The following is a 21,221-nucleotide window of genomic DNA, read 5'->3' as shown; positions in this document are numbered from 1 at the left end:
ATGGTTGCTGCAGTACAAATATTATAACAGTTATAAAGATTCTCAATTTTTGTTATTTTAATTTTTGTTTGTGGCTGATGAGTGCGTATTTTTGCCCTCATTTAATATTTAATTCAGGGTATTTAATTGAATTTGTGTGCTTAAAGAGTGATTTAATTGATAATTCTGATAATTAGGTTGTTAGAGCTTGTGTGATAAAAATGTCTTAAAAAGTGATTTTTAGCTGCATAAGTTATTTTTGGATATTTTAACGTTTGTTGATGCAGCTGAAGTTAAGTTTTAAGCTCATTTAGAGGTATGGAAATAAATTGATTAAAGCTTCATGATACCTTAAAGATAAATCAAAGAATAAGAAATTATCAAAAGCACAAAAATTCAGGCCAAGCATTGCATGAAGACGACAAGAAAAACTTGGAAAAGTGAAGAAGTTTGGCTAAACCAAGAAGAAAGGAACAAAAAAATTGGACCTTGTGGTTTTCTTTATCTTTATGATAGAAGATAATTTGGGAAAATATATCTTTAGATATTTTATTTGATATATTTAAATAATTATCTTATTTAATTATATCATAGAATATTAAAAGATAATAACTACCAAATCTGTTTAAATATGACAAGATCTTCTTGAATCTTTTTAGTTACACAACAAACAAATATATCTTGAAGATATTGGATTATTTAGAAGATAATTTAAGGAGATTGCAAAGGGTTGATTTGGAAAATTAATACAAATACTAATTGGTGATAATTTATCATATATCTTTAATTAATTAATTAATTTAATTATATTAGATATTGATATTATCAACCAATTATATTTGTCAAACAGTCTATATCTCTCCAAATATTTTTAAATATTTATCTTTATCTTTATTTTAAAAGATATTTGAGAGATTTTAGCAACAGAAAAGCCCAGTCCAATTCCTATATAAAGAGACCAAGGGAGAAGCAGAAAAACAACAAGCTCGGGACTTCGGAGTTTTGGAACCCTTAGGGGTGCCTAATTTCGTTTCCTTTCTCTCTCTTTTCTTATCTCTATTCTTCTTTTGTATTCCATGGATTGCTAAACTTCTTAGGTTGATTCCATTGTAATTCAATTATGGATTTTGAGGTTAGAATGAATTAATTTCTTTGTTCTTTTTATTATTGTTGAGGTTTTAATTCATCTATGTCTTTTATCTTTGAATCTCGTAAAAAGTAATGATTTTAAATCTATATGCATGTTGATCATATGAGTTCAAGGGTTTTAAATTTAATTGAGACTTTACTTTGATTTTATTTAGAAACTTTCATATGATTAAATGAGTTTTTACCAATAATTGAGACTTTACTTTGGTTAAAGGTATTTACTCTAATGAAAATTAATCGAGACTTTACTTTGATTAATTATTGCTCAATTAATTATTGTAGTAGATTTGCAAATTAATCAATGTAAAGTCTCAATTAATTTGTTGGCGTTCTCACTTTTAACCAAAGTACAGTCTCAATTAAAAGTGAGAACTTTTAGATTATCCATAGTAAATTCAATCAAAGTACAGTCTCAATCATTGGTAAAGTCTCGATTAATTTTCATTAGAGTAAATACCTTTAACCAAAGTAAAGTCTCAATTATTGGTAAAAACTCATTTAATCATATGAAAGTTTCTAAATAAAATCAAAGTAAAGTCTCAATTAAATTTAAAAACCCTTGAACTCATATGATCAACATGCATATAGATTTAAAATCATTACTTTTTACGAGATTCAAAGATAAAAGACATAGATGAATTAAAACCTCAACAATAATAAAAAGAACAAAGAAATTAATTCATTCTAACCTCAAAATCCATAATTGAATTACAATGGAGTCAACCTAAGAAGTTTAGCAATCCATGGAATACAAAAGAAGAATAGAGATAAGAAAAGAGAGAGAAAGGAAACGAAATTAGGCACCCCTAAGGGTTCCAAAACTCCGAAGTCCCGAGCTTGTTGTTTTTCTGCTTCTCCCTTGGTCTCTTTATATAGGAATTGGACTGGGCTTTTCTGTTGCTAAAATCTCTCAAATATCTTTTAAAATAAAGATAAATATAAATATTTAAAAATATTTGGAGAGATATAGACTGTTTGACAAATATAATTGGTTGATAATATCAATATCTAATATAATTAAATTAATTAATTAATTAAAGATATATGATAAATTATCACCAATTAGTATTTGTATTAATTTTCCAAATCAACCCTTTGCAATCTCCTTAAATTATCTTCTAAATAATCCAATATCTTCAAGATATATTTGTTTGTTGTGTAACTAAAAAGATTCAAGAAGATCTTGTCATATTTAAACAGATTTGGTAGTTATTATCTTTTAATATTCTATGATATAATTAAATAAGATAATTATTTAAATATATCAAATAAAATATCTAAAGATATATTTTCCCAAATTATCTTCTATCATAAAGATAAAGAAAACCACAAGGTCCAATTTTTTTGTTCCTTTCTTCTTGGTTTAGCCAAACTTCTTCACTTTTCCAAGTTTTTCTTGTCGTCTTCATGCAATGCTTGGCCTGAATTTTTGTGCTTTTGATAATTTCTTATTCTTTGATTTATCTTTAAGGTGTCATGAAGCTTTAATCAATTTATTTCCATACCTCTAAATGAGCTTAAAACTTAACTTCAGCTGCATCAACAAACGTTAAAATATCCAAAAATAACTTATGCAGCTAAAAATCACTTTTTAAGACATTTTTATCACACAAGCTCAAACAACCTAATTATCAGAATTATCAATTAAATCACTCTTTAAGCACACAAATTCAATTAAATACCCTGAATTAAACATTAAATGAGGGCAAAAATACGCACTCATCAGTGGCTTTAATGTATTGTGAAGAAAAAATATCTACCTACATCTTCTTATTCCTTACTGTAGTACATCTGGCTTTACTGTTATAAATGTTTTATGTTTTATGTTTCTGCAGTACAGTTGTAAATGGTTTATGTTTAAGTTTCTTTATATATTAAACTATCTGCAAAAAACACCTACAACATATATTTCAGTTACTTTATAATTACAATCACTGTTTGCACGTGAAACTGAATTTGTGTTGCCACTTTCAGGTAAGATTCCTTTTCCACGTGATAATCTTTGCTCTTCCATTCCCAACTTCAACTTTACCATTCATTCACACTCCTTTTCAGTTACGCATATATTTAAACCTTGACTTTGTGTTGCAATTACATGAATGGAGATGGAGCAAACAACAGAACAATTCTTTGGAACTTCAACACAATCTACATCTGCTCTCAGGTATGGTGTAAATTTAACCACAAAAATACATGTTTGGAAAGCATTGATATGTGTTGTTGTATGTGTTTTCTGGTGTCAACTGTATCATCCTGATTCATATTGTATCAGCCACATTAAGATGTTCAGATTTTTCCCTCATATAATTGTTTGAGTGTATGTTTTCATTTTGTTACAGAGATAAATTTATTCCTTTTTTAACTATGTTTATTAATTTGTAGCCATTTGGATTTGTCAATCGACATTTTGCTATTGCTTATGAACACGAATTAGTTCCATAGTGGCACTTGGTAGATGTAAATGGTAAGAGCACGACAGTTACCTATAACATGGATTCAAATAACCCAAAAATCATAGAAGGTTGGAGTAATATGAGAGATTTGTATGACATCAAAATTGACTCTCACATGCGGTTTTAGTATTTGGGAAATTCTCTATTTCACGTAATCATCTTTAAATGTGGTTGTACATTGCACGGGTCAAAAAACTAGTAATGGTAAAAATTAACATTATCAGTAGCACCAGAGCTCCTCATGGAGATGCGCTTGGTCTAAAAAACTTCTTCTCTAGCAAATCCTTGATTTGCTTTTTCAACTCTGCCAGCTCAACCGATGCCATTTTGTAAGGTGCTGCCGACACTAGACCTGCTCCAGGAATTAGATCAATTGAGAAATCTATATCCCTGCTGGTGGTAACTCAGGTATCTCGTTTGGAAATACATCGGTGTATTCATCTTGCATTGGTATTCTACTGATCTGCACTTCAGTGCTTTTCTTCTCAGTATGAGATACTATCATGAAGCAAATAGCTCATTCATTCACTTCTCTCAAGACCTCTTGTGTCGATACCAGCCCTATCCCTTCTGTTTCTGGAAATACAATTCTGCATCGTCCACAATCAATCACCACATGGTTGATAGACAACCAATCCATTCCTAATATTACATCCAATCCCTCTAGAGGCAAGCAAACAAGGTTCACCTTGAATCGCCTGCCCTATACTTCCATCGAGCATCCAACACAGGCAAAATTTGTTGAAACCTGTCCAGATGCTAGTGTCGAGACTATTAACTTGCATCCCAAATCACGAGTCGACAATCCCAGTTTCTTCACACAATCGTGGGATATGAATGAGTGCGAAGCTCTTGAGTCAAATAACACTAGCTCACTATTATCCAACAATAAACAATAGTCAAGTATAAGGCTACCTGACTGGGTGGTTTCTGTGCTGGTCATAGCAAAATGTCCTGGCTGGTCACACGCATAGCACTTGCGAGTGCTAGCACTGCCTCCTCCACTTCCCATTGGCTTCATGCAGTTCCTCTTAAAGTGCTCTACCCTCTGCACTATTTTCTTGAGGTCGGCTCGAGCACTATTTACTGTAGAACCCATCTCAAGCTGCTCGACACTTTTGACTTGCTCGACCAAAACTGGAAATTCTCTAACTCTCAAAGGCACTATGAACTGTCTCATCTTATGTTTTAAGCCGCCTTCAAATTTCCTACAACGCCACTCCTTGGTTACTGTTTGCGAGTAGAATCTCGCCAGGTACTCAAACCTCTCTACATACGCCTGCACTAACAAGTTACCCTACTATAGAGTGAGGAACTCGGCCTCGCGCTCATGTTTAGCGCTATCAGGAAAATACTTCTCCAGGAACCTCCTCCTGAAGTTAACCCATGTCACCTCCTCCTCACGGGTCTGCATTTGTTGTTGCATTCCTATCCACCAGTACTCTGAATCGGTCACCAATAGGAAGGTGGCAAACGTAAGCTTCTGGGTCTCCGTGCACTCAATCACCCGGGATATCTTCTCGCATTCTCGAAGCCATGCGTCTGCCTCTTCTGGGGTGGCTTTCCCAGTGAACTTCGCTGGCTTATGGCGCATAAAATCTTCCATCATCACAGGTCTGATGGGTGGAATCATAGCTCTCAGTTGCGCTGCAACAGGCTGCATCGCATCTACCATCCTGTGGATTGCATTCGTAATCTCATCCGCTCCAGTTGTATTTCTACGCCTCTTGTTTGCCATAGCCTGTGCATGCCACGTTGTTCAGCTGTTAACATCAACCAGCTCAGATTATAACAGCCAATCAATGCCTTAACAATTAATAACATAACACAAGACTATAGACAAAACGTCGTAAGCTCACTCCCTAAGTTCCCAAAAACTCAAAACTTTTGCTCTGATACCAAATGTAACATCTCTAAGGAATATTACTTAATTAAATAAATAATTATAGAAATGAAATTCAAACGTCGCAATATTATTATTCCCAAACGCGGAAACAATGTAAAATAATATCCAAGGCGCCAAGTTTAAATGAAACTAAAACATAATGTCGTTACAAGTTCCAAATTTCAATAACATAAATGAAAAACATAGTAAAATCCCTAGCTTTAGTCCCCAAGCTAGCTCTCACTCCATCGTATGTGCATCCACAACATCACTTGTATCATCATCTGCTCCCGTGTAATGTATCACACGATCATCGCTAATCACAAATAGAAAGGGTGATCTTATACACAAAATAAAATACATGTATTTAATATAATAGTAATTCACTCATCTTAGTCATTATAATTAGTTCTTGTCCCAGACCTTAATCCCCAAGGCTTTTCAACCTTCAAACCACACAATTTGTTAGCCTTGGACTCAGGATTTATGATGCTCACACAAACCTACCCACTCGTGGTCCTGCCTCTACGAACCTCCCCGCTCGTAGTCCTGCTCTATAGACCTGCCCGCCTGTAGTCCAACACATGTGATGCACCAGCTACGTACCTCCCCGTACGCAACATCTCTCAAGTGTGAGCATGGAACATACAAACCTACCTCGCTCGTATCCCTACATGAGAGTAACTGGATATGAACCTCCTCGCTCATATCATCACATGTTCACCACCATCCATGAACCTGCCCGCTCATGGTATAGCATCCCCTGATCCAAGTATAGTATCACCGCTTAAAAGCAACGCACACAAGTCACAACTACAACGTTATCGCCTGGCACAGCCTTAGCGCCGCTAGGCAAAACTTGCACAGACCGCTTGGCGGTACCAGCCCCGTCGCCAGGTGCCAAGCTCCAGACAGATCCACTGTTTCAAGGTCTGTCGCCTAGCGGAACACCCCTTGCCGCTAGGCGCCACGTGGTGCAGAGACTCCCTTGGAAATCCTATCGCTTGATGCACCTACTCGAGCCGCCAAGCACCATGACAGTAGCGAAACCTGCTAGTTTTTGGCACCCCAAACTGACTTGTTCTCCAATCTCGATTGCTCGAAAGGTATATTACACATTTGCCTTTCAGAACCTGCTAGTTTCCAGCCATCCCACCATCACTTTAATTCCTTACATCTCATTCATAGGTCCATTTATTCTAACCATTTGATTCACTAAGTTCTCCTTCCAAGCATAATGGTTCAATCAAGCTTAAGAAAATTGCCTATTCCAACCAAATGAAATTACTCCAATCTCAAGGATATAATTCAGTCAGCACCTTAGGCTATGCGAGCTCATATCAGAAAAATTCCCTAACTCCACTGTCACAGACTTCCATTAAGCTCTAATTCTTATGCTTAACCAATTTACTACATTCTTTTATCCTTCAACCATTATCAATTGTCCTACCAAGACCCAAGATCATCTCATTATTTAAATCGGTTTATCCTCTCCAGCCACCATTTTTTTATATCGGATTTACTATCATCGATAAAGTTTTCATTACTTAATTGACATTACTACATCACAAATACCTTTCCCACATCAAGCACTATGTACACCATCACTAGATTCCTATTCCTCCACTCTTATCATCTAGTCGAACTGGAATTCCTCCCACTTTGGATTCACCATGTACCTTTCTGCCAACCACTACGTCAGGCTTCCCAAAACAGCCCTTATTACTCACTATCGCCTTGCGACCAATAAGATGTCGCCAGGCGGTGCATCAGATCATGGGTACAAATCCCAGATTTCTGTACCCGCGAAGAACATCAAATTCCCAGAATTTGATCCAGCATCCAATTTTAACAGAATACAACAAATCTTACATAGTTTACTAGACTCCCTCCCAATCTTATTACACACTATGCACCATAAGATTCCCACATACATCATTATATGCCAAAAACCAAACATTCATTGAATTCCTTCATTTGACTCACAATTCCTTTCATCTCCATTCCCAATGGTAATTCAAAACCACCCTAACAGCAGGAATATAATGGTCTTTTGCAACCCCACAAATATAGAAGTTAATGAAAAATCAGTACAACACGAATTACACAAAATTGCAATCAAACAATGACAGAATAACACGCATCGCTTGGCGGTTCAGTCTCGCCGCCAGGAAGTTCATGACAGAACCCAGAATTTGGGTAAAACTGATGTGCCGCCTAGCAGGCATGAATGATTAAAGGTTATTAAATGTGTATTAACCTAGTGTTTCCCAGCCCCTTAGGCTGCCTCTCTTGGCTGCTAGGGTTCCTAAACCCTTTCATATCCATGCCAAAAGAAAATTTGGCAAAAAGGAAGTTTAGTTTTGTTCTTAGCAAGGTTTGAACCCACAACCACTCAATTTCAAAGCCATTGCACAACCAATTCAACCAATACATGTTTCATGATAGATCCTATAATTATAGAGTTACATTATCACGACTAACATTCAAACATATCATTAAAAATAATGAACAAATTAAATAACATGCAAATGGTATACATAAGACTTGAACCCAAGTCCTCTCACACAATAAACTACTCTCAACCACTTGAGCTAGTACTTTTCAACGTCATAACACTCCACATTAAATGCCTTAAAGGCTTCTATTACCCACATTTATTAAATAATTATTTAATTAATTATTTAAATTTCTCGGGTTTTACAACAAGCAAGGTTTTAAGTTTGGGGGAGTTGATATTGTTTATTTTTACCATTATCCAAACTACATTTTTATTAGCAAAATCATCTCTTCCAAAGCTTTTAACCTACTTAATCCTCAATTTTACCTTACTTTTGTAAATAAATACATTTTGAGTTACATTGATCTAAATATATTATTAATCCCCATTTTTGTTTCTATTTATAGATTGGAAGCTTTGTTCCAAAAATCCAGACAAATGAGTGACCTGGAATAGCAAGGAGAAGATAAAAAATGCCATAAAAATAAAGCAACTGGAAGTGCCTGGTGACACAACTCCAGTGCCAGGCATAAGACCAATACGAGGCAGTCAGTGCCTGGCGGCACAACGCAAGTGTCGGGCGCCAGCCAGGCTTCCAAATGCTCACCGCCTAGCGGCACCTGGACACTGCCGGGTGGTACACGCAAGTTCGCTGCACTATTTGATTGCTAGCGCCTGGCGGTGAGTGGCTTCCGCTAAGTGCCAGTTTCGTTGATGTGACAAGTTGACCCTTTTTCTTGTGTTTTTGCGAGGGGAAACTCATCTTGGACGTTTTGGAGTTCGAGCAACACGTTTTGGACCGCTTGGAGGTCTGCTAGGGCTAGTGGGAACTACCCTTTCTTCCACTTTGTATCTCTTCCCTCTTCCACTTCCATTTTGTAAGCTTGGGCTGTCCATGACAATGGAGAGCTAAACCTATTTTTGTTGGGGTTAGATGTAGCCACTGACTTTTCATGTATTTGTGGATGATTTGAATATATATATATATATATATATATATATATATATATATATATATATATATATATATATATATATGCTTCTTCCATTAATTGCTAGTATCCTTGTTTATTTACTTAAAGCTTGCTTTGTTTTAACCATTTATTGCATGATATTTGGGTCATTAAGTATTGGAAAATATCTCTTGAAACCTAGTATTTGAACAAGATACCTAATGGAACTTGTATCTAGGAATGACACTTGACCCATTAGTTGTCTTAAACCCTATGTTCAATGTATGGCATTGGTGAAACCCTAAATGTGGTACACTAATTGCTATTGGGGTTGTCATATTACTGAAAGAAGTGGTCGTATTTAAGCCTAATCCAGATAAGTTGTAGATAAACATTATGCTAAGGAATATTGTTAAGGTCTGATATTTAATAATTTATTCATTATATTGTGTGATCTCCAAAAACATATTTAATTATGTTATCATGAAATGCATAGGTCTTCAACCATGACATCAGTAGTCCAACAATTTAAGAGGTAGTAGCTTCACATACTGTGGATGGACAAAAGGAACAACCCCAAGACTGTGTTCAGGCCAATTTAAACCCCAATGAACAAGTACCTGTAGATAGCAATGTACAAATTAATGTCCAGACAAATATGGAAAAGAATGTGGATCCAAATGTGGAGCACCTGGATGAAATCCTTCTAGAGACAGTAGAGGATAACAGTGATGATGAGAAATTGACCTACATTAGCATTCATGACATGATTAAAAGTCTGGTTGATCCATTCAAGAAATTCAAGAACACTCAAGTAGGGCAATCATCAAAGTCGCAACCATAGGGGCAATATAAATATTACCCATTATATATTATGCTTTTGGATGTGAAGCTAAACTGAATGTTAAGTTTACTTCTGTTAGGTCATATATGAACTTCTACAAGACATTATGTGCATTTTGTTTTTTAATTTATGTTCAATGTATGGCATTGGTGACCCATAATTTAGTTGTCATTCCTAATATGGTGGTTATGCAAAACATATAATGTCGGTTCGCAGATACGTAGTAATTTTTATGCTTTTAAATATGGGATGAATGAATGAAGCAGGCATGTTAACCTCACGAGGCCTTAAGGGCTACTTATAAAGAAAGTGAAGTAGGGGAATGGAAATTCGCACTTACCAACCCACTGCTTCGCACATAAACTGGAATCTTTAAATTATCAAATTATAAACAAAGTGAAGCAGAGGAAATATTTTGTTCAAATCATTTAATGTAGGTTAGCAGAACCGAAGTCATTGGTTTGCTCTTACATGTGGGATGAGGAGTAACAATACCATTTCTTCAAATGGGTTCACCTTATTCCATCCCACTACAAGCATGAAGCATACATGTTAATTTCTCAAAACTTAAGGGCTACTACCTAGATCAGGCTGAGGGAAAAGAAAGTAATGTAGGTTCGCACTTAATAAGCCAGTGCTTCGCACTTAAACTAGAAACTTTAAATTATCAATACATAGAGCACAATTTGGAAAATCGTCAAAATATATCCTTACTACTTCCTTTGAGGTCACTTAATTAATAAAGTGTATAAATTATTGATGGCACCAAGGGAATTGTTCAAAGGGATATTTATAAACAAAGTGAAGCAGGGGAAAGGTTTTGTTCAAATCATTTAACGTAGGTTAGCAGAATCGAAGTCATTGGTTTGCACTTACATGTGGGATGGGGAGTAACAGTACCATTTGTTCAAATGGGTTCACCTTATTCCATCCCACTACAAGCATGAAGCAAACATGTTAATTTCTCAAAAATGAAGAGCTACTACCCACATCAGGCTGAGGGAAAACAAAGTAATGCAAATTTACACTGAATAAGCCATTGCTTCACACTTAAACTAGAACTTTTGTAGATGCATTGAAGAGGTTGAAGAATCACTTAATATCGTCATTTACTTCCACCCATTCTCAAGGTGTCTTTTCTGTCTTTAATTTTGTTGTTTTGGTATGTTTAATTTTCACCTGCGTTACACTTTATCAAACTAAATGCTACATAGTAATATTTTTTTGTTGTTGTGAAATTCACTCCTTACCCTGACATGAATTAGAAACATTGGTCCAAGTTTTTCAAAGAAATTTTACTGAACTCATTTAATGGAAATACTGATGTTCCACGTGTGGTTAAAGTGTGATCCTTACCATTTTAATTTCGTCAACAGATTAAAATGGGGAACAATATGGCCTTGTATGCTTGGATGACATTAGTTTAGTACATGTTTTGGTCTAGGTACATCAGATCAGGAGGATAACTTTGATAGTGCTGACCTCATTAACGACCCTGATGATGATGCTTCTTCCACTGTTGGAATGCAATTTGACGTTGTAGAAGACATTAAGACTTTCTACAAAAGACATGCTATGAAATGTGGTTTTGGAGTGCGAATTCGAACCTAAAAGAAGGATGACGATGACCAGTTGTATTACCTTAAATTAGTTTTCTCATGGGAAGGTAAGTATGTGTTCCAAATCCCGCCTAAATTGAAGACCCACCCTACACAAAGAAAATAATGTTCATCCTGTATAATAGTTGTCAAAAAACCACAAGCATGGATCCTAAGGACTATGGTACATGAGCACAATCATGACATTAGTCCTACTAAGTCAAGGTTAATACGGGAAAATATAAGGTTGAATTTGCAGGTTAAGAGAACCCTTGAAATTAACGACGAATTTGGTGTTCATTTGAACAAGACTTTTTGGTCGTTGTTAGGCCATGCAGGTGGTTTTGAGAACTTAGATTTCCAACAGCGAGACGCAAGGAACTACATTGGCGAAACAACAACAAATCTTTGGAAAGGAGGGAGATGGGTAGGCATTGATAGTTCATTTCTCAAGAATGAGATAGTTTAATAATGATTTTTATTATGAAATTGACATAGATGTTGAGAATAGACTCATTAATGTTTTTGGGGCAGATGCAAGGAGTAGAGCAACCTCAGTGAATTTTGGTCATGTTGTGTCATTCGATACTACATAGCTAACCAACAAATACGACATGTCGTTCGCACCCTTCGTTTGTGTTAACCATCATGGGCAATCAGTTCAATTGGGTTGTGTATTGTTGTCTTCAGAAGATACTTCAACTTTTACATGGCTGTTTCGATGTTGGTTGAGGTGCACAAGGAAACTGGACACCAGAAGGGGTCATAATTGACCAATGCAAAGTAATGAAAAATGCTATTGTTGTTGTATTTCCCAACACTAGACATAGATGTTGAGAATAGAATCATTAATGTTTTTTGGCTAGATGCAAGGAATAGAGCAACCTAAGTGGATTTTTGTGATGTTGTGTCATTCGATACTATATGCCTAACCAACAAATACGACAAGTTGTTCGCACCCTTCGTTGGTATTAACCATCATGGACAATCCATTCTACTAGGTTTTGGATTGTTGTTTTCAGAAGATACTTCAACTTTTACATTGTTGTTTCAATGTTGGTTGGAGTGCATGAGGAACAAGGCACCAGAAGGGATCATAATTGACCAATGCAAAGTAATGAAAAATGTTATTGGTGTTGTATTTCCAAAAACTAGACATCGGTGGTGTCTATGGCACATCATGAAGAAAGTCCAGAAAAAATTAAGTGGATTGACCAACTAAAAAAGCATAAAGCATGATTTGAAGCAATTGGTTTACGAGTCCACCTATAGTATTGATTTTGAGTTAGGTTTGGAAGAATTCATATCCAACTTCGGCTTACAAAATAACGAATGGCTTTCAACGCTTTACGAGTAAAGAAGTAGATGAGTTCCTTGTTATTAGAAGTCACAATGCCTTCTTTGATGGTTTCATTAATTCTACCACAACACTCAAACAATTTGTTGTCCAATATGACAATGCTCTACGGTCTAAGACCGAGAAGAAAATTGAAGTCGACTTTGGTTCGTTAAATACCACCTTACCTTGTGCCACTCGGACATTTATTGAAAGGCAGTTCCAAGAAGAATACACTCATGCAAAGCTTGTTGAAGTTCAGCAAAAGTTAAGGAGTAAGATTAATTGCAATATCAAGAGTTGCGAATGTGATGACATCTATTAAAAGTACATGGTTAAAGAGTGCATACGTATTGGGGAAAGTGCTGACAAAATGCATCAAGTTTTATTTGATAAATTCACTCTAGATATTCAAAGTACTTGTTTTCTGTTTAAATTTAGAGGTATTATATGCTAAAATTGTTTTGTTGTTTTTGCACAAGAGGAATTTAAAAGTTTATCACCCAAGTACATTTTGAAGAGGTCAAGCAAACACATTCGACGATGACACACTTACAAAAGAGTGTCATACAAAGATAATAATGACGAGCTCCATGTGGAAATGTATGACTTAATGTGTAAAAGATTTTATGAAATTGCAGAAGTTGCTTGTCAATCTGAGAATAGGACAAAGTCTATGCTAACCCAACTTAACTTCATGTGTGCAAGTCTGGACTTACCTATATTCAATATAGTAAGTTCCACTTCACAGCAGGTTAAGGAAAAATTAACCCATGATGCAACGCCCACTACGGACAACATGGTACGAAGCCCTTTACACGTTAAGAGTAAGGTCGACCCCGAACAAATAGGCTTCAATCAATAATGGATAAGTTTTTCAAGAAACACAAATGCCGAGCAACATCAAATAAATCTACAAAGGATCATGGTGTAAGTCATTCTCCAACACTTTAATTATATTTAAATGGATTCTCTGAAAATAACTTCATTATACCCTATATATGATGTTATATTTTCATGAAGTCAGCCTTAACATGCAAACTGCAACAGCCATAGTTCAGCTACGCATTGCCACCACTGATTCACATAACCTCTTCTCACCCACACCTTGCACATGTTTCGTGTCTCTTCTAACGTCATTACAGAATAATATGGATACACAGATGTCTGCAAATGAAGACTTCATTAGGTACTTTATAACTGCTGTCATTTATTAAGTTCCAACCCATTACACATATGTCATGACTTTAAACTTTCCTTGTAGAAATCAATTACAATTTTGTGCTGGTATGTCCACCACACAGAGAAGTGAGGGTTTGAATGTCTTCTTTGATGGTTTCATTAATTGTACAACAACACTAAAAAAATTTGGGGTTAAATATGACAATTCTCTATGATCAAAGACCGAGAAGAAAATTGAAGCCGACTTTGGTTCATTAAATACCACCCTACCTTGTGCCTCTCAGACATTTATTGAAAGACAGTTCCAAGAAGAATACACTCATGCAAAGCTTGCTAAAGTTCAACAAGTGATAAGCAATAAGATTAATTGCAATATCAAAAGTTACGAATGTGATGACATCCATTCAAGGTACATGGTTAAAGAAGAGTGCATACATAATGGGGGAAAGTGCAAACAAAATGCATGAAGTTTTATTTGATAAAGTGAGTCTAGAAATTTGATGTACTTGTCTTCTTTTTTAATTTAGAGGTATTATATGCTAACATTGTTTTGTTATTCTTGCACAGGAGGAAGTTAAAATTTTATTGCCAAAGTACGTTTTGAAGAGGTGGAGCAAACACATTCGACGACAACACACTTACGGAAGAGCGTCATACAAAGATAAAAATGAGGAGCCCCATGTAGAAAGATATGACTTAATGTCTAATAGATTTTATGAAATTGCAGAAGTTGCTTGTCAATATGAGAATGAGACAAAGTTTGTGCTAACTCAACTTGACCCCATCTGTGCAAGTCTGGACTTACCTATATTCAATATAGACAGTATCCCTTCACAACAACTTAAGGAAAAATTGATCAAAAATACAACACCCACGACAAAGAACATTGTACGAAGCTCATTACATGTTAAGAGGAGGGGTCAACCCCGATCACATAGGCTTCAATTAACATTGGAGAAGGTTTCCAAGAAATGCAAATCCAAAGCAGCATCAATTAAATCTGCGAGGGATCATGTTGTAAGTTATACTCCAACATCACTTTCTTCTTAGTCTAACTTTAATTATAATTAAATGGATTTTGTCAAAATTAGTTCATTAGGCCCCATATATGTTGTTAATTTTTCAGGAAGTGAGCCTTAACATGCAAACTACAGCAGCTACAATTCACCTAACTACTATCACAAGTGAATTACATAACCCCTTCTCAACACCACCTTGCACAGATTTTGTGTCTCTTTTAATGTCATCACACAACAATGTGGAAACACAAATGTCTGCAAATGAGAACTTCAGTAGGTACTTTATAACTCTGCTATCATTTATTAAGATCCAAAGCATTAGACATATTTCATGACTTTAACCTTTCATTGCGAAAGATAGTGACATCATTTGGATGGTTATTTGATCATATGTTTTTGGATACCATGACATACACAAAGAGTACTTTTGGATGTTTTGTATCTCTTTGATGATGACATGATAAAGCAAGGTTGATTGTGTAGTTCTGCTGTTTTGAAAATGTTTTTGTATCAGACGTAAAAACCAAACATAATGGTCAACTGAGGTTAGCAATTATTTAGCAGTAGGTTTGCAGAAGGTATCATCCCTGTACTTAATTTGTATATTTTGGATAAATTATTTGATCACATTATATTGTGCTATACTTCACCTATCCAAACTTATAAGATTACAGTGAACAAAATTTTGATTACAAATTTCTTATATTTATGTTAACATTATCCAAAAAAATTTCAACTAGGTTAGTACATATTTATGCATAGGTTCGCAAATATTTCGCAGCAACATTAATATCTTCAACAATCCAACATAAGATTACAAAATAAAACCTAGGTCCATCTTGGTAAAACAGATTTTTTTTAATTATTGATACCTGAAATAATTTCAAATTTAGTGCCAAAGGCTTAAAATGATTTTTAAAAAACGTGAAATTTTATTCTTTATTATTTTAACTGAAACATAGACATGAGTTAAAATGAGTTTACTGTATTCCTTCAAGGATGAGCAAGAAGTCCCTAATACTAGGTCTGAAAGAACTTCACAATATTTAAGGCCTCCTACCAATATGTATATCAATGAAAACATATTGATATAGATTAGTACTTATAAAGCCACAGGTTAGCGAATAAAGTAGACACTGCAAATTAAAAGTATATAAGACCAAATTAGGATTTCCTGCACAAATTATGACTAGTTCCGATAAGTTCACATAATTCCTAAATTATAAATAATGTTCATGACATGAAGCAGAGTCTTCAAAGTGCTACTTATAAAGAAACTGAAGCTGAGCAAAGCTTTTGTTCAAAACATTTCACTTGGGTTAGTAGTACTTAAGTCACCGAATTGTAGTAATAGATGGGATGAAAAGAAACATAGTCATGGGTTGAAATGAGTTCACTATATTACTACAAGGAGAAGCATGAAGTCCCCAATACTAGGTCTAAAGGAACTTCATAATATTTAAGGGCTCCTACCAAGATAAACATCAATGAATGCGACGCTAGATGAGGCTGACGCATGGCTCCGTGAATGCGAGAAGATATTCAGGGTGACAGAGTGCACGGAGGCTCAGAAGCTCAATTTCGCCACCTTCCTGTTAGAGACCGAGGCCGAGTATTGGTGGATGAGCATGCAGCAACAGATGCTAAACAGAGATGAAGAGGTGACTTGGGCCAGCTTCAGGACGAGGTTCCTAGAGAAGTATTTCCCTGACAATGCTAAACACGAGCGTGAGGTAGAGTTTCTCACCCTACAGTAGGGGAACCTATTAGTGCAGGTGTATGTGGAGAGGTTTGAGTACCTCTCGAGGTTTTATTCCCAGACGGTGACGGAGTAGTGGCACTGTAGGAAGTTTGAGGGCGGCCTCAAACATGAGCTGAGGCGTTTTATCGTACCGTTGAGGGTGCGAGAGTTCCCGATCTTGGTTGAGCAAGCCAAGAGCGTCGAGCAGCTGGAGATGGGACCCAGCCGGGTCAACCACACAAAGAAGAATAATGCTGAGGGCAGGCAACAGAAGAAGCCCTATAGTAGACCAGCTTCATCCTCACCGAAGCTGAGATGTTATAACTATGGAAGAGAACACTTACGGAGGGATTACACTAGACCCGCCAGCAGTGGAGGCAGCGGTATGAGCATTCGCAAGTGCTTCGCAGGTGATCAGCCAGGACACTTCGCCAGGACACTGCTCCAGCATCACGACCTCAGCCATCCTCATTTGACAGGCCGAGAGCAGCAGGCCAGGTTTTTGCCATGACCAGCACAGAGGCCACCCGGTCAGGTAATTTGATTCTGGACCGTTGTTTGCATTTTGGTAACAGTGTGTTAGTGTTGTTTGATTCAGGAGCTTCGCACTCCTTCATATCCAATGATTGTGTGGAGAGATTGGGGTTGTCTACTCGTGACCTTGGATGCGAGTTGATAGTCTCGACACCGGCATCTAGACAAGTTTCAACAAATTTAGCATGTGTTGGATGCTTGATGGAGGTAGAGAGCAGACGCTTCAAGGTGAATCTAGTTTGCTTGCCCTTGGAGGGATTGGAGGTCATACTGGGAATGGACTGGCTGTCTATCAACCATGTGGTACTTGATTGTGGACGACACTGGATTGTGTTCCCAGAAACAGAGGGGATAGAGTTGGTGACGTCTGGAGAGGCAGTGAAAGAGATGAAGAAGGGGTCTACTTGTTTTGTGATAGTGGCCTAGGAGAAGAAGATGAGTACAGAGGAGCAGATTAGTAAGATACCAGTGGTGGATGAATACGCTGACGTATTTCCAGACGAGATACCTGAGTTACCACCTAGCCAGGATATAGATTTCTCAATTGATCTAATTCCTGGAGCGGGTCTAGTGTCGGCAGCGCCGTACAGAATGGCACCAGCTGAACTAGCAGAGTTGAAGAATAAGATAGAAGACCTGTTAGAGAAGAAATTCATCTGACCTAGTGCCTCACCGTGGGGAGCCCCGGTGTTATTAGTGAAGAAGAAAAACGGTAGTTCTCGGCTGTGTGTCGATTATCGGCAGTTGAACAAGTTGATGATAAAGAACAAATACCCATTGCCGAGAATTGATGATTTGCTTGATCAGCTCAGAGGGGCAGGAGTATTCTCCAAGATTGACTTAAGGTCTGGCTATCATCAGATCTTAGTCAAGCCAAAGGATGTCCAGAAGACAGCCTTCAGATCGAGATATGGACATTATGAATATGTCATGATGCCCTTTGGAGTGACCAATGCTCCAACTGTCTTCATGGATTATATGAATCGCATTTTCAGACCATATCTGGACAAATTCGTGGTGGTGTTTATAGATGATATTCTCATCTACTCTCGAACTAAGGAGGAGCATGCGGGTCATCTGAGAATTGTGCTGAAGGTGTTGAGGGAACATCAATTGTACGGTAAACTGTCCAAATGTGAATTTTGGTTGGACGAGGTACAATTTCTGGGGCATGTGATTTCTTCGCATGGTATAGCAGTGGACCCGAGTAAGGTTGAGACGGAGTTGAAATGGGAACGACCTCGGACAGTAACAAAAGTTAGAAGCTTCCTGAGGTTGGCTGGGTACTACAGAAGGTTTGTGGAAGGGTTTCCTAAAATGGTGAGTCCATTAACTCAACTCACTAGAAAGGATCAACCCTTCTCATGGACTGACTAATGTGAGGAATGCTTCGAGGAGATGAAAAGGAGGTTGACTACAGCTCCGATTTTAATTATTCCAAATACTAGTAAGATGTTTGAGGTATACTGCGATGCATCCTACCAGGGTTTGGGTTCTGTACTAATGCAGGAGAAGAGGCCGGTAGCCTATGCCTCTAGACAGTTAAAGGTGCACGAGAAAAACTACCCTACCCACGATTTGGAGTTGGCTGTTGTAGTGTTTACCCTTAAGACATGAAGGCACTACTTGTATGGCTCCCAATTTCAAGTTTTCAGTGATCATAAAAGCCTGAAATATCTGTTCGATCAGAAGGAGCTAAATATGAGACAGCGGCGCTGGATGGAGTATCTCAAGGATTACGATTTTGAGTTGCTTTACCACCCTGGTAAAGCTAATATGGTTGCGGACGCCTTGAGTCGGAAAAGGATGCATATCTCAACCATGATGGTGAAGGAGCTGGAGTTGATTGAGAAACTCAGGGATATGAACCTGGGTATACAGCTGAGTGAGGATTCCATCAGATGCAATGTTCTTACATTGACTAGTGACGTGTTGGGAACCATCCGTGATCAACAGAAAAATGATACCGAGTTGCAACAATTTGTGAGTTGGATAGGGACTAAGAAAGGGAAGGATTACAGGATCGGGTCAGATGGTATCCTACGATTCAGAGATAGGGTCTGTGTGCCTAGAAATTGGAGGCTGAGGAAACAGATCATGGAGGAGGGCCATAAAAGCCGTCTTAGCATACACCCAGGTATGACTAAGATGTATCAGGATCTGAAACAGTCCTTCTGGTGGAATGGGATGAAGACTGACATTGCTGACTTCGTGGCATCGTGCTTGGTATGTCAAAAAGCCAAGATTGAACACCAGCGACCAGGGGGTACTCTTGAGCCGTTGGATATCCCTTAGTGAAAATGGGATAGTATTGCCATGGACTTCGTAACTCATTTGCCGAGGTCTGCGAAAGGGCATGACTCAATCTGGGTAATAGTGGACAGGTTGACAAAATGTGCACATTTTCTTGCTATTAATCAGAAGTGGTCGTTGGACATATTGGCCGAGTTATATGTGCGGGAAGTGGTCAGATTGCATGGCGTGCCTGCTAGTATAGTGTCAGACAGAGACCCGAGATTTCACATCTCGCTTTTTGCAGTCTCTACAGGAAGTACTGGGGACTCAATTGAGGATGAGTTCTGCATACCATCCACAGACCGATGGGCAGTCGGAGCGTACCATCCAGTCATTGGAAGATCTTTTAAGGGCTTGTGTGCTGGATCATATGGGTAGTTGGAGTGAGATGCTTCCATTAGTGGAGTTCACCTACAACAACAGTTATCACACCAGCATTGGTATGGCTCCATATGAGGCGTTGTATGGGCGGTAGTGTAAGACACCATTGTATTGGAACCAGGATGGGGAAGCGTTGGTGTTGGGTCCTGAGTTTCTACAACAGACTTCTGAGAAGGTTAGAGGGATTTAGGAGAGAATGAGGGCCACGCAGAGTAGGCAGAAGTCATATGCCGATAAGAGGAGGCGACCATTAGAATTTGAAGCTGGGGATCATGTATTCCTCAGAGTGACCCCGACGGCAGGCATTGGGAGGGCCATCAAATCAAGGAAGTTAACTCCGAGGTTTGTTGGGCCTTATCAGATCTTAAGGAGAATTGATGCTGCAGCTTATGAGATCGCTGGCGAATCTGCATAATGTGTTTCATGTTTCTCAGTTGAGGAAATACATTGCAGATCCATCTCACGTCCTGGAGTCGGATGATATTCAAATTCGGGAGGATTTGACAGTGAACACTGGACCGGTGCGAATTCTAGACTCACAAGTGAAACAACTGCGGGGGAAGGAAATCCGGACCGTGAGGGTGCTATGGGATGAGACTACTCAGGAGATGACCTGGGAGATGGAGGATCGCATGAGGCAATCCTATCTGCACTTATTTCCTGGTAAGTCTTATTTTCGAGGACGAAAATCTTTAAAGGTGGGGGTAATGTAAGACCCGAGAAAGTTAAATAGTTATTAAATAATTATATAATTATGGCGGGTAATAGAAACATTTAAAACAATTAATGTGAGGAACTATGACATGGAAAAGTAATAGCTCAAGTGGTTGGGAGTACTTTAATTGTATGTGAAGACTTAGGTTTGAGTCCTATATGTGCCACTTGGGTGTTATTTAAATTATGCGTTTTGTGTGTTTATATATTGAATGCGTGGGGTGATGATAAATTCCTAGAATTGTAGGAGTTATCATGAAATCTGGATTGGTTGAATGGTTTGGCCTTGGTTTGGTATGTGCATGAGTGTGGGTTCAAACCTTGTTGAGAACCAAATAATTTCTTTTTGCCAATTTTTCCTTTGGCATGAATGTGAAAAGGTTTGGAAAACCTAGTAGCCAAGAAGGCAACCGTGAGTGCTAGAGAATACACTGTGAGGGATATTGAGTAGACATTAACACACGTTTTTTATTGTAATTTTCGTTTTAAAGGTTAAGTGAAATTAAGGGTAGAATAAATTAGAGTGAGAGAGGATAATTAAAGGATTAAGGGTCTGAGAGAGTGGGGTGTATACTGAATCACAGACTTTTGGACTATTGGCACGAATTGCAGAGGAGAATTGGAGTGGGAAACCATTGTGGAAGCGTGAGGCAAGAAC

General features: G+C 37.6%; 2 protein-coding genes across 2 annotated transcripts; both read left to right on the top strand.

Moving 5' to 3' along the window:
- Positions 1-17,146: 17,146 nt before the first annotated feature.
- LOC114165169 (uncharacterized) lies at positions 17,147-17,599 on the top strand. The gene has a single exon (XM_028049830.2). It carries the CDS (start codon positions 17,147-17,149, stop codon positions 17,597-17,599), a length of 453 nt encoding a protein of 150 aa, XP_027905631.1.
- A 1,890-nt stretch (positions 17,600-19,489) lies between these two features.
- On the top strand, positions 19,490-21,014 carry LOC146882077 (uncharacterized). Its single transcript, XM_085667261.1, has 5 exons — positions 19,490-19,798; positions 19,971-20,024; positions 20,135-20,191; positions 20,284-20,512; positions 20,944-21,014. Exons 1-5 carry the CDS (start codon positions 19,490-19,492, stop codon positions 21,012-21,014), a joined length of 720 nt encoding a protein of 239 aa, XP_085523387.1.
- The last annotated feature ends 207 nt before the right edge of the window (positions 21,015-21,221 follow it).

Source organism: Vigna unguiculata, chromosome 10 (assembly GCF_037176805.1).
Source record: "Vigna unguiculata cultivar grain cowpea cultivar isolate G323 ecotype 2 chromosome 10, ASM3717680v1, whole genome shotgun sequence".
Lineage (NCBI taxonomy): Eukaryota > Viridiplantae > Streptophyta > Magnoliopsida > Fabales > Fabaceae > Vigna > Vigna unguiculata.
The sequence above is the reverse complement of the archived record's forward strand: the minus strand, read 5'-3'. Positions and strand labels throughout refer to the sequence as shown.